At 48.3% G+C, this 16352-nt stretch overlaps 1 protein-coding gene across 6 annotated transcripts in view; it reads right to left on the bottom strand.

The window, feature by feature from the left end:
- Window positions 1-3418: 3418 nt before the first annotated feature.
- The window catches only part of LOC132816599 (arfaptin-2-like), a 44900-nt gene continuing 31966 nt past the window's right edge, over window positions 3419-16352 (bottom strand). For all 6 annotated transcript variants that reach the window (XM_060826410.1, XM_060826411.1, XM_060826412.1 and 3 more), the window contains 6 exons: window positions 15730-15838; window positions 11311-11429; window positions 8682-8903; window positions 8311-8468; window positions 5645-5819; window positions 3419-4730 (listed from right to left, as the gene is read on the bottom strand). In XM_060826410.1, the coding sequence (XP_060682393.1) occupies window positions 4575-4730; window positions 5645-5819; window positions 8311-8468; window positions 8682-8903; window positions 11311-11429; window positions 15730-15838 (939 nt within the window). In that variant the 3' untranslated portion in view covers window positions 3419-4574. The remainder of the gene's footprint in view (window positions 4731-5644; window positions 5820-8310; window positions 8469-8681; window positions 8904-11310; window positions 11430-15729; window positions 15839-16352) is intronic.

Here is a 16352-nt window from a genome sequence, read left to right as displayed (position 1 = left end):
ATTAATCCCCTTCCCCCTTCCAGTAATTAGAAATGTATAATAAATGCTGGGTCAACACCCACGTCACGAACAATGTTTGTAAAACAGCATTTACAATAATCTCCACAATCTCCTATTATCATTTCTCATTCTTCCTTTGCTCAATTCTAAAATTCTGTCAATCTTCAGGCAATTTTATAAACCGCCTCCTCCTTTGATCTAATACTATCTTTAACTTCCCTTGTTAACTTTGATTTGGAGATGCCGGTGTTGGACTGGGGTGTACAAAGTTACAAATCACACAAGGAGAAAGTGAGGACTGCAGATGCTGGAGATCAGAGCTGAAAGTGTGTTGCTGGAAAAGCGCAGCAGGTCAGGCAGCATCCAAGGAGCAGGAGAGTCGACGTTTCGGGCATGAGCCCTTTCACACAACACCAGATTATAGTCCAACAGGTTTAATTGTAAGCACTAGCTTTCAGAGTGACGCTCCTTCATCAGGTGGTTGTGGAGAATAAGGTTGTAAGACACAGAACTTATAGCAAAAGTTTACAGTGTGATGTAACTGAAATTACACATTGAAAAATACCTTGATTGTTTAAGTCTCTCATCTGTTAGAATGACCATGATAGTTTCACTTCTTTCATATGTAAATCACAAAACTCTTTTTAAAAGTTACATTCTCAGGTTAACTGTAACAATTGCTGTCAGCCCAGGTAAGGTGTTGAGATGTTGAAGGTGTTAGCCCCCGTGCTCCCTGTCTGCGCCATAATGTTTAGACTGATTCTAATCTGAAAAGTGATTTATCAGAGTCTTACATGGATTCATGTAGTTTTTGAGCAAAGTCCAATGTAACTCTGCAAGTACAAATTCACTGCACAAACATATGTCTATGTTTGCATGTGAGTTTGTGTGAGAGAGTGTCTGGGGTGGGGGTTTGTGAGTGTCTGTGAGAGAAAGTAAACGTGTGTGTGTGTGCGCGCATGCGTGTGAGTGCAAAGTGTCTAAGTCTATGAGAGGATATATGTGTGATTGTGAGTATGTGTCTGTAGGAGTGTATGTCTGTGTGTGTGTCGGTGTATAGGGGTGAGTGTGTGTGCATGCACACGCATACAAGTGTCTGTGTGTGTGTACAGTGCAGTGGGGTCACCTGTAATGTGACATGAACCCAAGGTCCCGGTTGAGGCCCTCCCTATGGGTACAGAACTTAGCTATCAGCCTCTGCTCGGCCACTTTTTGCTGATGCCTGTCCCGAAGTCCACCTTGGAGGATGGTTAGCTGTAGATCCGAGGCTGAATGTCCTGGACTGCTGAAGTGTTCTCCAACTGGGAGGGAACCCTCCTGTCTGTTGATTGTTGTGCGGTGCCCATTCATCCATTGCCGTAGCCTTTGCTCGGTTTCACCAATGTACCAAGCTATACAATGCACCAACGTGTTCCAGGCTGTGAAGAACATGGCGTGGTTTTTTGACTCCTGGGAAGTACTGGACAATGACGGGTACCCTGTCGGTTGCAGCTCGTGTCTGTCTCCTGAAGAGATCATTTTCGTTCCTTGCTGTGGCACATCAGAACTGGCAGTCTGAGAACTCACTTTTCAGATTAGAATCAGTCTAAACATTATGGCACAGACAGGGAGCACGGGGGCTAACACCTTCAACATCTCAATACCTTATCTGGGCTGACAGCAATTGTTACAGTTAACCTGAGAATGTAACTTTTAAAAAAAAGTTTTGTGATTTACATATGAAAGAAGTGAAACTATCATGGTCATTCTAACAGATGAGAGACTTAAACAATCAAGGTATTTTTCAATGTGTAATTTCAGTTACATCACACTGTAAACTTTTGCTATAAGTTCTGTGTCTTACAACCTTATTCTCCACAACCACCTGATGAAGGAGCAGCGCTCTGAAAGCTAGTGTTTCCAAATAAACCTGTTGGACTATAACCTGGTGTTGTGTGATTTGTAACCTTGTTAACTTTAGTTTCCTTGCTTTTCCTATTGGGTTTTTTTTGTTTTAAAAGAATGCAGATGATTGAAAAGCAAACATTAATTATTTAATCATATAGTTAATGTTCAATTCCTTAAATACCAGACATTGCCCATCTTCCATCAAATCTTTCAGTATATTTTCCAATCCACCGCAGTCTACTTCCTCATCACACCTTCATAATTTCCCTTCTTTAGATGAGATCCGGGGTTTCAGACTGAACTACACTTTGCCCGAGTTTAATGTAAAATGCTGTTGCAGTATGGTTACAGAAGGCTAGAAGGTGTCAAGAGAGGAATAGATGCTACACGGCTGTTGAGTGTAAAGTTAGGAACATAGTGTCAGGAGTTGGTCATTCAGCCCATCGAGCTTGCCCTGCCATTCCATACAATCAGGGTTGAATGAATATCTTTTACCTATCCCATCCATATAACCCCGTACTCCATTGGTCATCAGAAGTCTATCGACCTCAACCTTAAACATACTCAAAGACTGGGCTCCCACAGAACTCTAGAGAATTCTAAACATTCACTAACATCTGAGCAAAACCAGAAATTCTCCTCATCTCTGTATCAAATGACACCCCCCTTAATTTTAAAATCTGACATCTGCTCACCCGGGGGGAACATCTCACCTGCTGCTGTCCTGTCTCTTCTTTTCAATGAGATTCCCTCTCATTCTTCAAAACTCGAAAGTGTACAGGTCCCAATCCCTAACAAATGCTAAACAGGGAGTAGCTCTGCTCATGGATAAGGACCTTGTGAAGGAACATTAACTAAAGGTGAGCTTCGGGTGGATGCAGTTTTGCCAAAAAGCAGCTAAGGAAATTAGAGTGAAGAGTGACCTTTCATGGAGCTTTCAGTGTGTGGGAGATTGTTGTTGAAGGTGAAAGGAATGAGTCTTTATTTGCTAATTTATCTATATTTACAATCAGACCATTTCATTTGCTTTTGTACAGTATAAATTAGTTTTCTTTTTGGTGAATTTTGTTAAAAGTACATCAGTAGCCTCGTGTATTCAACACATAGTAAGTAAACTATAAAGAGAAAACGTATGGCCCACCCAAATCAGATTCTGCGATTGGACTTCCCAGCAGCCAGGATCAGGAGACCCCCAGCAGGAGGTCAGGAGCCTGAGGAGGTGCAGCCAATGATTTTATGATCTAACTAAAATCCCCTGAGTGACTAAACAAGGAGGTGTACCCCTAGCTGTTTTGAAACGTCACTAACTCAGAAGGGAATCGCCCATTTCCTGACAAGCTCAATGTCTCGGCCAGGCCAAGCAGAGCCCTGAGCCAGGCCACACTGCGCTTTTTGATTGGTGTCTGGTTTGCCTGGGTCAGTGAAGATGCTGTCAGCCCCCTTCAGTCACCAGCCTGGACCTGGAGTGAGCAGCCGAGAATACAAATACACTCACACACTCAACAAATCACACACTTCATTGCCTCAAAAATGGAGATGGAAGGGAATTTATTTTATAAAATCACCAGTTGTATACTTTAAGATTATAAACTGAAGGGTCTAGAAACAGCAGAAACAGCAGGTTGAGTGTGGAGGGAGATGGGGGGGGGGGGGGGGGGGAAGGGAAGAGGGAAGTGGCAGGAGCGGTCTCAGGGAGCAATGGGTCTCAGGAATGTTGCTGTCCAATTGTATCCCCATCTCTCCCAATCCTGACAGCTCTTTTATTTCCAGAATTCCCCAGTGTACCTGGTTTTTGCTGTTTATCTGATTTGTTTCTTTCATTGTAATAAATTTAAACATCACAAACAGTACATACAGAAAATGCAGAGTTAAAGACTTTTTTTTAATACACCACAGAATTCTCACTCTGCAAACATTTCCAATACTTGGGGACTCCCCTCAAAGTGACAACACTTGTGGATGGTTGAAGTGATTCCATCTAACAGCCAAACCCCCTCTCCTCCACTGAGCTTCAATAAATACTCTAGGTTTGGGAAATTCCCCATTCATGGGACAACCTTGAACTATGGTGCTCCCGGTAAGATGCTCACCCCACTGGGGGTGGGACGGAGGGAGGGGGTGGGAGCTGGTCTTGATGGAGGAGCCCGAACAATGGCCTCACCAACTAGCAGCTCCATGTGTCTGGAAAGTTCATTTCCCCCCACACCCACCCCCTTCAGAATTAAGCAACTAAATAAATCAAGGTCCCCTTTAAATAACTTGTTCCCCACAAATCTCAGCACCCCCAGGACCAGAGCCCAAAGACTTTGGGGAACCAGGATGTTTTGGGATGGTGACTCACGTTCCAAACTTCCAGGTATCACCACACCCACAGACCTCCAGGAATCTGCAAAGCCTCTGTGGTCCCGAGACTGAATATTTACAAACGAGGAGCGCACTTGAAGCTCTGACAGAGTCCCATCGTACCTTAGTGTTTGCTTTAGTGTAAGATTACAAAGCCAAGAAATCTGGAAATGATTTGAGTTGAAGCAACCAGGAAATTTCCCCTAAAATTCTAACATGTCTGAGAGTTTGTTTCAAACACATGGAATCAAATGGTAAATTTTTGAGTTTTTTTTGTATTTAATGCAGCTTCCTCATTGCCTGGCTCTGCTTCCCTCAGGTCCTGCTCCAAACTGGTTTTGTTGTCACTGTTCCTCCAGCCACGATGGTTTCTCAGAGCTCGACACCTTCATCTTTACATTGAATTGTTTGAGGGTTTGCTCCAATTGTTGCTGGTTCCCAGCGAAGTAGGCCGAGATGGCATTGTGGAACAGCAGCAGCTGTTTGTGCATCACTTTCACCTGCCGGGTAAACCATACACACACAGGGTCAGAGCCCCCAGGGTCAGAGCCCCCACACCCACCCGCACACAGGGTCAGAGCCCCCCCCCACACACACACACACACACACACACACACACAGGGTCAGAGCCCCCACACCCACCCACACACAGGGTCACAGCCCACACACACACACACACACACACACACACAGTCAGAGCCCCCAGGGTCAGAGCCCCCACACCCACCCACACACAGGGTCAGAGCCCCCACACTCACCCGCACACAGGGTCAGAGACCCCCAGGGTCAGAGTCCCCACACCCACCCACACACAGGGTCAGAGCCCCCACACCCACCCACATACAGGGTCAGAGCCCCTACACTCACCCACACACAGGGTCAGAGCCCCTACACTCACCCACACACAGGGTCAGAGTCCCCATTCCCATTCCCACCCGCACTCAAGGTCAGTGCACCCCAGCATCAGCTCCCTCCTCCATCCCCATGGGTTAGGAAGATCTTGCACATCCTCCCCCACACCCACCAGCTCAGAGACCCTATCGCTCTAACAGGCCAGAGACTCTGAAACCCCAGATCAGACCCAGACCTATCACCTCACTCCTAGTCTAAAAGACTGTCACCTACAGATCAGACAGACATCACACCTCCCCAGGACAGAGCAGTTAGGGACTGGAATGTACTGTCTGAGAGTGTCAGGGGGAGGCAGGTGGAAATTAGATGATTTGCAGTGTTGGTGGAAATAGGAAGAATAAAGCTTTGAGCTGAATCCTTCCTGTAGAGCCAGCACTGATACTAGACGAAGTACCCTCCATCTGTGCTGCACACATTCTAAACCTGATTCCAGCACCACCCGCCTTGGTATCTCCACGGCCCCAGTACAAAACAACCACCATCCCCAACAACCAATTAGCACCTTATTCTCCTCCAGGAATTTTAGCTTGATGGTGACATCACTGCGTAATCTCTCGTACTTCTCCTTATGCACCAGAAACAGCTGCTGTGCCAGGTCAATCTTCGACAGGGTCAGTGAATCACGGGGTCCCAGGTTCAACTCCTCAAGGTCCGTGCGATAAGCATCATACTCCAATCTGAAATAGACAGCACAGGGTTAGACACAGAGTAAAGCTCCCTCTACACTGTCCTCCATCAAACACTCCCCAGGACAGGGACAGCACGGGGTTAGATACAGAGTAAAGCTCCCTCTACACTGCCCCTACGTGTACCATCAATACTAGACACTTCCCCTGCAAATTCCTCTCCTGTTCTGAGCAGGTGCCGAAGCCCAGAGTGAGCTGGAAACACAACAATTGGATCTCTCACACTTAGCTACAGAGAGCTGTATCAATCGCCCCTCACTACCGTGTCTCCTACAAACATTACATTCAAAATAAAACAAAGATCTGCAGATGCTGGATATCAGAAAGAAAAACAAACAGCTGGAAAAACTCAGCAGGTCAGGCAGCATCTGTGGAGAGAAATCAGAGTTAACCTGTTGGATCCGGTCTGAACAAGGGTCACTGAACCCGAAACGTTAACTGTGATTGCTCTCCACAGATGCAGCCTGACCTGCTGAGTTTTTCCAGCAAATTTTGTTTTTGTAACACTACATTCCTTGTGCATTCCCCCAGTAGACTCTCTGCCTGTATCATGGTGCCATGGTCAGTGCAATTATCTACCTTGCAATGCCAGTTCTAACACCACAAACTCGGTGCTCAGGATGCCGTGCGTGCCTGGATGGAGGTCTGGCTGGCTAACAGGAAGCAGGAAGTCAGCATCAATGGGACTCTGGCTGACTGGTTGGATGTGGCAAGTAAAATCTCACAGGTTCTGTGCAAAGGCTTCAATCACTTACATGAGGGAAGCAAATAAATGGTAATGAAATTCACAGACATTACCAAGATCGGTGGGAAAGTGTGCTGAAGACAACATAAGGAAGAATACAGACTCAGGGACAGATTGAGTGAGTGGGGAAAAATCTGACAGATGGAGCATGATGATTTTGAGGTTTTCACAATCAGGAATGAGCGAGACATGCCAACAGGGTGTAGCTGTTTCCATGTGTTAAAGACGACAAAAACCAAGACGGAATAGTTTTAAAGTGATGTCCAAGTGAAACAAGGATGATGAGGGAAAAACAGCTTTCCATTCAGGAAGGTGGTTATGGTGTGGAATACACGGCCTGGAAATGCGCTGGAGGCAGCTTCAATTCAACAGGGCACCAGATGGTTGGAGAAAAACAGTGTGCAGCGATATGGAGACAAGGCAGGAGATTAGCAGGAGGGGATAAAACTGGTGCAGACATGGTGGACTGACTGGCCTCCTTCAGCACTACAACAACTCTGTGCTTTTGTGATGTGGGAAAATGTGAAGTGAAGTGCGAAATTCTCAGGCACAGAGGAATTCAGAGGGAGCTAGCACCGGAGTCACAAGGTAGTGCACATGGGCTCTGTCCTCTATTACAAGAGGAACCAGACATCAACGTGAGAATGTTACGCTGTCGTTATGAAGGTCATTTAATTGCCTGCATGTAATTTTAAGCTCCTTGTGGAAGGACAGACGTAAACGTATTGCAGACAGTTAGAGGTGGTTTACGGGACTGATCCCTGGAAGGAGTGGATTTTTAGATTAGATTAGATTCCCTACTGTGTGGAAACAGACCCTTTGGCCCAACAAGTCCACACTGATCCTCTGAAGAGTAACCCACCCAGACCCATTTCCCTCTGACTAACGCACCTAACACTACAGGCAATTTAGCATGGCCAATTCACCTGACCCACACATCTTTGGACTGTGGGAGGAAACCGGAGCACCCGGAGGAAGCCCATGCAGACATGGGGAGAATGTGCAAACTCCACACAGTCAGTCGCCTGAGGCAGGAATTGAACCCAGATCCCTGGCGCTGTGAGGCAGCAGTGCTAACCACTGAGCCACCATGTTTTAAGAGGAAGATTTGGAAAGACTGGGCTTGTTTCCACCGGAGTTTAACCAAGTTGAGGGGTGGCTAAGATCACACACAATCAGGTGGTCACAGTAAAGCTGGTCTAGAGAAAATCTCTCCCACTGAGCCTGCACTGACCAGACTCGTACTTTCAGTCTGTGCCCATGTCACATCTTCAGGAGGCCATTCAGTCTTCCACCCTTTCCTGCTCTTTTGGGAAGCCTTGCCTGCTCTGTATTACAACATCCTTTCCCTCTACTGGCTCCAGACCTTTACCAACTATCTGTGTACTGATGTACTTATATTTATACCTCTGCACCAAGTTTTCTCGGATAGTGAGTTTGACTCCCCACTCCATTTGTGTGTGGAAGTACTCCCTGACATCACCGGTGAACACCCAGCTCAAGTTTGAAGGTTCTGACCCTTGACCTGAAATTCTTTCTCCCAACAAAAGTAAGTAGTTTCTCAATGGTAGAAGACCTTCCAATCATCTTAAACATTTCAATTTGACATGGCTCAATCTTTTAAACTTAAGGCAATAGAAAATAATTCTGCCCTCTTAGTTGAAGCCTTTTACCCTCAGTCAGGTGAGTATTTCTTTCCTGAGTTCCTCAGCCTGCTCTATACTGTAATGGCCTCACCTGGCATTCTCAAACAGTTTGACAGTGAGCAGCGTATCTTCCATTGTCTTGTTGACCAAAGTGTTGATGCTCGATACAAAGAAGTTGATGGCTCCAAGCAATGTCTCCCCATTCTTACACAGCAGCTTTTGAGTATCAGCGTTATGTCCAAACTCCTCCTGTGTGGGAGCACGACAGATACAGATAGAGAGCGAGCGAGAGAGAGAGAGCGGGAGAGAGAAAGAAAAAAAAACAGAGTTAACCCCAGGGTCAGCACAGGGACATGGACACCCAGCACGACCAGCACAGGGAACACCAACACCTCCCACCAGTAGCAAAACAAACCATACTCTCAGCCCGGTCGGTGTCTGTTGCCCGTGTCCACTGTGTACCTGGAGTTCGGGGGATTTCTGACTGAGATCAGAGAAAGACTCGCCCAGGGCCCGCTGTGTCTGCACCAGGTTGTAGAAATGGTTTGTGAGCGCTCGGGCGAGCCGCAGCACATTCTCGTATTTCCTCTTTGTGTCACGTAAGAGCTCGATCTGTGCTTCAAGTTCCAGGTCCACTGTCCGAGAGCCTCGACCAAACCTCTCCGAGATCAACTGCTTTGTACACTGCAGGCACAGCCAATGGTAATGTCTATTAGACTGAAGTATTGGCATTAGCTCCGACTCTGTCACACAACCAACAATCTCAGATCATTCAGCAGCTGCCAGCTCTCAGACACACGTTATAAGAATGCAGAAAGTGAAAGTCTGGACTGCCCAATACTGCCACATTGAACCACACAGACTACATGTATTCCTGACCTCTGGAATCGCCACCACAAACCTCAACAACACAACCATGATGGTGCTATCAGCATCAGTGCAATCTGACACACCAACACCTGGTTGTGGAGGTGGGAGGACAGCTTTTTAAAATTCATCTACAGGATGCCATCATTGTCCAGCCCAGCCCATTACCGCCCATCCATAACTGCCTTCGGACTGAATGGTTGGTCAGGCCATTTGAGAGGGCAGTTAGGAGTCAACCAGATTGCTGTGGGTCTGGAGTCATGTGTCAGCCTGAGTAGGTAAAAATGGCAGTTTTCCAACAACTGATAATGGGTTCCTGATTATCATTAGACTCTTAATTCCAGATTTTTATTGAATTCAAATTCAGCCATCTGTTGTGCTGGGATTTGAACTGGAGTGCCCAGAACATTACCCAGGTCTCTGGATTAATTGTCCAGTGATCACTTCCCCTGAGGTAGGCCAGACCAGGTAAGGACAGCAGATTTCCTTCCCTCAAGGGCATTGGTGAATCGGAGAGGTTTTTACAATAACTAACAAGAAGGTGACAGTGCCATGGTATTATCACTGGGCTGTAACCCAGTGACCCAGGTAACATTCTGGGTCATCATGATGGGATTCGAGCTATGTCCCTTGAATAATTAACAGGGTTCTGGATTTGACCTGATCAATGCCCCACTGCCTCCCCGCTATCTTGAACCAGTGCAGTCCATGTGCTGTAAGTTGACCCACAATGCCCTTGGGGAGGGAATTCCAGGATTTTGATTCAGAGACCGTGAAGGAATGGCAATATATTTCCAAGACAGGATGGTATTCACACACTAACACTCCCTTAACTTGGTAAGCAGCGAGAACCTGCTCTTTCAAACAAGGCTAGATAAAGCAATTTCAACAGCAGAACATTGGGATACAGCACTATCAGGTATAGTGCCCATGTGCATCTGGAAACAGAGAGTAAAGGTTGGTGATTGGCCCAGATCTGGGATGTGCAAGCTGGGGAGAATGGTGCAGCTATACCAGTACAGAAAGGGTACAGTTTAAATAAATACAGAGAATGCTGGAGAAACTCAACAGGTCTGGCAGCATGTGGAGAGAGAAACAGATTTAACATTTTGATTTCATATGACTTGCTGCCTTTTGCTCTGGCCACCCTCCCTATCCATTCCAATCATTCCCTTCTCCCTCTGTCAACAGCAGAAAAACACAGTTTTCCAGCACCTTTGGTTCTGAACTGCCATGGAGTGAAAGCGATCTGCAGAACAGAATAAGGCCCTTCAGCCCATCATGCCCATGCCAGTCAAAAACAACCACCTAACAATCCTAAACCCATTTCTCAGTACTTGGCGCTTTGCCTTGTCTGCCTTGGCACTGCAAGTGCCTCTCCCACCCTCACAGGCCATGAGTTCCAGATTCCCACCAGCCTCTGGGTGAAAAAGTATTTCCTCACATCCCCTCTAAACCGCTCGCCCCTTCCCTTAATCTATATCGTCTTGTCATTGATGTCTCCATCAAGGGAAAAAGTTTCTTCCTGTCTACCCTGTTTGTGTCCTTATCATTTCATAAATCTCAATCATGTCCCCCTCAGTCTCCTCTGCCTTAAGGAAAACACCCCCAGTCTGTCCATTCTCTCTTCATCACCGAAAGTCTGCAGCCCAGGCAACATCCCGGTAAATCTCCCTCTGCACCCTCTCCAGGGCTATCACATTTCCCCTCTAATGTGGATTCCTGAAGTGTAAACAGTTAGACTGTTCCAGCATAACTATGCACTGCACCTCCCCCCCCCAGCCCCCAAAAACTCTTAAATGCCATGCCTTGACTAATAAAGGCCAGTATACCTTATGCCTTCATTTTTATCCATCTGCCCTGACACCTTAAGGGACCGGTGTAGACGTACACCAAGGTCTCTCTGATCCTCTGTGCTTCCCAGGGTCCCACCATTCATTTTCCATTCTCTTGCCCTATTTGTAGTGCCCAAGTGCATCACCTCACATTCATCCAGACCGAAGTCCATATTTGTTTGAAACATTAATTTTATTCTCTCCACAAACACTGCCAGCCTTGCCGAATCTCTGCAGTATCCTTGGTTTCTATTTCAGATGTACAGAATCTGCAGTATCTTGCTTTTATCTGGGGGACAATCTAACATGGGTCCTGATGTGCAGGTCTGGGGGGACATAGGTTAGCATGGGGAGTTACCCCATAACACAGACCACTCCCCTCCACTCACCTTGTAGGTGTTGATTCCCCACTTTTTCACAATGTCAAACTTCTCACCAGCGATCCCCCGGGATGACTCCTCACTGCCGGTCATCGGACCACTCTGCGACTGGTGAAGGTTACTACACCCTAGAAGGTGATACACACAGAGACAAGATTACAGCAACCCCCAGCACTCTGCTCAGCTCTGACCCGGGACAGGGGAGCACTGCTCGGCTCTGACCCGGGACAGGGGAGCTCCGCTACAGCTCTGACCCGGGACAGGGGAGCGCCGCTCGGCTCTGACCCGGGACAGGGGAGCTCCGCTCGGTTCTGACCCGGGACAGGGGAGCTCTGCTACAGCTCTGACCCGGGACAGGGGAGCGCCGCTCAGCTCTGACCCGGGACAGGGGAGCGCCGCTCAGCTCTGACCCGGGACAGGGGAGCTCTGCTACAGCTCTGACCCGGGACAGGGGAGCACTGCTCGGCTCTGACCCGGGACAGGGGAGCTCCGCTACAGCTCTGACCCGGGACAGGGGAGCTCTGCTACAGCTCTGACCCGGGACAGGGGAGCTCCGCTACAGCTCTGACCCGGGACAGGGGAGTTCCGCTCGGCTCTGACCCGGGACAGGGGAGCGCCGCTCGGCTCTGACCCGGGACAGGGGAGCTCCGCTCGGCTCTGACCCGGGACAGGGGAGCTCCGCTCGGCTCTGACCCGGGACAGGGGAGCTCTGCTACAGCTCTGACCCGGGACAGGGGAGCGCCGCTCGGCTCTGACCCGGGACAGGGGAGCACTGCTACAGCTCTGACCCGGGAGAACGCAGGACAGGGATGCAGCATTCTAGACTGAGGAACAAAGACTCTCAGCTTTCCCAAAAAGAATGGAACATCATTAGCCCTTACAGAACCTCCACTGTCCTCCACAAAAATCCTTCACACGCAGGTAATTTAATCAGCTGGCCTGAGAGGTGAAGAACACTCCAATATTAACAGAGGGACACCACTACAACAAAACACACCTTGATTCTCCAGACACTCCCACATTTGTTTCTGGTCACAAGCAGAGATGAAACAGACTAAAAGGGACAAATGAGGCATGAAGTGGAAAATGAACAGACATAAAATTGGACGTGTTTCCAGACAGAGGAGTGGTTTTTTTCGGTGGGGAGGGGGAGGGTGGGGGGTTTGCGGTGCAGGATCGATACTCCTGTCTGACTGTTGGGAAGTCAGTTTGAATTGTATGTGACCAGTTGGTGTAAGAAGCTGAGATGGACAGTGATTTTGAGGGTATTGGCTAAATCTGACAGATACTGTGGTTTCTCATTTACTTAATGTGGGAGAGTGGTAAGTAACAAGAGGTGGACAGGGGAATGGAGAGCAGTCACTGCTTGCTTGGCCTTAGGGAGAGATGGTGATGTGTGTGATCACTGCACAAGTAACCTAGAGACACAGAATAACCCTCTGAAATCACATTGTCAAAATCAATTCAATTGACTAAATTCAACTTTTAAAAAGCTTCTATTGGAAGTTAGCCTTCATAATCACATCAGAAACTATCATTAATGGTCATAAAAATGCACCTGGACTGGTCTTTAGGAAGGGAATCTGCTGTCTTTACCCCGTCTGGCCAACATGTGATTCCAGACTCATAGCAATGTGAGCTCTCTGTAATAACCAAGCAAGGCACACAGTTAAAAGGCAATTAGGGATGGGCACCAAATGCTGGGCCAGCTAGCAAAGCCCCACAGAGTGCAATTCCTACAGAGCAAAGATGAGCAAACAAGTGATTGCAAGCAACAGGTAGGACAATCAGGCAGGGTTTATGCTCTTATCATATTCCAGTGATCCTTGAGTTACAAAGAGGGGAAATCAGGCAGGGTTTCTGTTCTTGATCACTGTTCAATGATCCCTGGGCAAGACAGAAAGAGGGCCATCAGCCAGTGATCTACATGAGGCAGGTTCGTCAAGGATGTTGCTGAGGTATGAGACAGAGTTTTAGAGAGAGTGAGAAAATGGGAGAGGAGAGAGATTTTGAGAGTGTGAGCCCACGAGTGTGCTGAAGAGGAACACTCCACGTTGCATTATTATTTGGAGAGTTACACAATGGACTTAAATCTCATGGCATTCTGAAACTTCACAAAAATGAAATCAAATACAGCAGATAGGATAAGAGGAGGTAAAGCAATGGGGCGGGGCAGGGCAGGGGCGGGGGGGGGCTTGTTCACCACAGAGGGGGGCAATCAGGATTGAAAGGGCAGGGATACAGTGGAGAGTATTTACCATAACTTGGGCATAAGGGCAGAACATTCTGCCACAGGACTGAGGGAGGGGGAGACAGGCTGGGGTGGAGCTGAAGGAGGAGAGGAAGGGTCAAGGATATCTTTCTCCCATTGCAGGGCAGTAAAGGAAGGGGGAGGCAGCTGTGGGCACAGCGTTGTACCTGGTGAGGTGTTGCCCTGACTGGCTATCCTACTGGCGGCAGACCTGCTGGGTGAGATTAGCACAGACCGTGGTGCCAGGGCTTTCACACGTGTGCCTGGAAACAGCGAGAAAGAAATAGGAGGGATGGATGAAAGGGATAAGGGAAGTGAGAAAAACTAGACATCAGAAGACAGCAAACGCACAAACAACGCTGAGGGAACGAGCAGCTGGGGAGGGATTAGAACATCCCCCCTTCAAGGCAGGAGCCCAAGACCTACTCCAAATATGCAGGCACAATCCAGGTCAATGCTCCCAAAACTCATACTGAGGGAGCGCCGCACTGTCGGTGGGTCAGCGCTGAGGGAGCGCCGCACTGTCGGTGGGTCAGCGCTGAGGGAGCGCCGCACTGTCGGTGGGTCAGCGCTGAGGGAGCGCCGCACTGTCGGTGGGTCAGCGCTGAGGGAGCGCCGCACTGTCGGTGGGTCAGCGCTGAGGGAGCGCCGCACTGTCGGTGGGTCAGCGCTGAGGGAGCGCCGCACTGTCGGTGGGTCAGCGCTGAGGGAGCGCCGCACTGTCGGTGGGTCAGCGCTGAGGGAGCGCCGCACTGTCGGAGGGTCAGTGCTGAGGGAGCGCCGCACTGTCGGAGGGTCAGCGCTGAGGGAGCGCCGCACTGTCGGAGGGTCAGTGCTGAGGGAGCGCCGCACTGTCGGAGGGTCAGTGCTGAGGGAGCGCCGCACTGTCGGAGGGTCAGTGCTGAGGGAGCGCCGCACTGTCGGAGGGTCAGTGCTGAGGGAGCGCCGCACTGTCGGAGGGTCAGTGAAGAACCCAGAACTGAAGATAATACCCCATTGGGGATGTTAATCAGGCTTTGCATAACTTCAGTGCTTGTGCAGCAGCTCTCAGCTTCCTCAACTAGCCCCAGAAATGTATACACTGGAAAGAGCTTTGCCCAGCCCCATATCCCCAACACAGAGTCTTGCCCCCAGCACATGGAACCATCCCAGGCATGCCTCACCCACTGTAATTGGAGTTATCCATCCAAGGCCAGTTAACAATTGAGTACAAGCATGGCTTCACACAATGTGTTTTGTGTGGAATACATTAGCAGTCTGTCACTACAGGAATGAGGTATGTGGGTAAACAGAAATGTCAGCACTCAGTGAGGACAGGATCTGTGATGGCCACAGCTGCTCATTCATTGTCTTGGCTCCTCTGCTGGGAGTGAGCGTGACCGAGTAATAACATTGCAAACTCCAACGAGGGCAGGCTAAGCCTGCAGCAGCTCCAGTGAAGTTTTACTCATTTCCTCCCCACTATGCTGTGAGCCTTCAGTCCTTCTTCACAACCTGGGCCAGTGACCTGACATCAAACACTTGACTGACACATGCCTGTTCAGAGGGTTCCTTCAAACATGGAAACCAAACAGAGTTTAGAAACACAGCTCTCTCAAACTGTAACTTTGAATACTTGTGGAATAAAGAACTGCCTACGCGGTTTATAAATCCTGACTTTCGGGACCAGATTGAAAACAGATTTTCCTTCCTGACAGCTGCCTATGGCCCTTTCCTTCCAGGGAAGCTGCATTTCCTCTAGCTTGCCTGCAATTTACAAAAAGAATAGAAATTAGAAACAGTTACATGTTATTTTTTGGACACTATGCTTACTGAGATGCTGCATTACACTGACACAGTCAGTGTGTCAGGTTAACCCATGATATCACAGGATACCCCGGACACAACATGCCCCGGACTGAGACAGTCTGTATTGAACTGCTGGAAGAAGCCAATCTGTGCCAGCCAACTCCGTTTCACCCATACCCACCACCCCCACAATATTTTCAGGAAAACACTCTCTTCCAATTTGCCCTTTCATAGATTTGAAACATCCCTCACAACCATCCTTCCAGTTCACCACCTCACCCTCCCATCACCCACATTTTCCCTCAATACCCTTCTCGCTGTCCCATCCTCCACCATCATGCCCTCACCCCATCCCCATCCCCATGTCACCGGTCTCTCCCCTCACTTACCTTTGATTGTACCTGTTGCGATTATCGCTTCTGCCGTTCCCCCATAACCCCCAGAGACAATACTGGTCTCATTCAGATTTGGGCCTGACACCATCACCTGCTGAAGGTCCTGGACACAGAAAGGAAGATTTTACACTGCAGCATAACACAGTCACGGTCATGGTCAAAACCAACAGAAATGGTCACTGCATAATCAGAGCTCAGCCGCATGGACACACTGCGATCTGTCCCCAGTGCTGACTCCATACTCAAGGTGCGGGGGAACCAAGATGGTTTATACAACGCATGAGAGAGAGCTGCACTGACAGTCATGTACGGTCAATGCACGGGCAAGTTTCTCTCCTTTCAGAACAAAGCTCACTACCTGTTTGAAATCAAACTCAGATACAATTCAGGATAAGCTCGGAGACTGAGTATTAACAGCTTGAAAGAACAAAATTTAAATATTGCTAAAAGGAGATGAGATAATGCTTTTGTCTTGCACTCATCCAAACAAAGGCACAAACAACAGACTCGGGAAAAAATATACAGCTGAAGAGTGCTAATTGGCTGGACTATCATTGGCCAGGAGATATCTCAAAAAACAGTTTAACTGTCAATCTTTATTCAGGTGGTTGATTCTG

This window comes from Hemiscyllium ocellatum, chromosome 6 (assembly GCF_020745735.1).
Source record: "Hemiscyllium ocellatum isolate sHemOce1 chromosome 6, sHemOce1.pat.X.cur, whole genome shotgun sequence".
Classification (NCBI taxonomy): Eukaryota; Metazoa; Chordata; class Chondrichthyes; order Orectolobiformes; family Hemiscylliidae; genus Hemiscyllium; species Hemiscyllium ocellatum.
The sequence above is the reverse complement of the archived record's forward strand: the minus strand, read 5'-3'. Positions and strand labels throughout refer to the sequence as shown.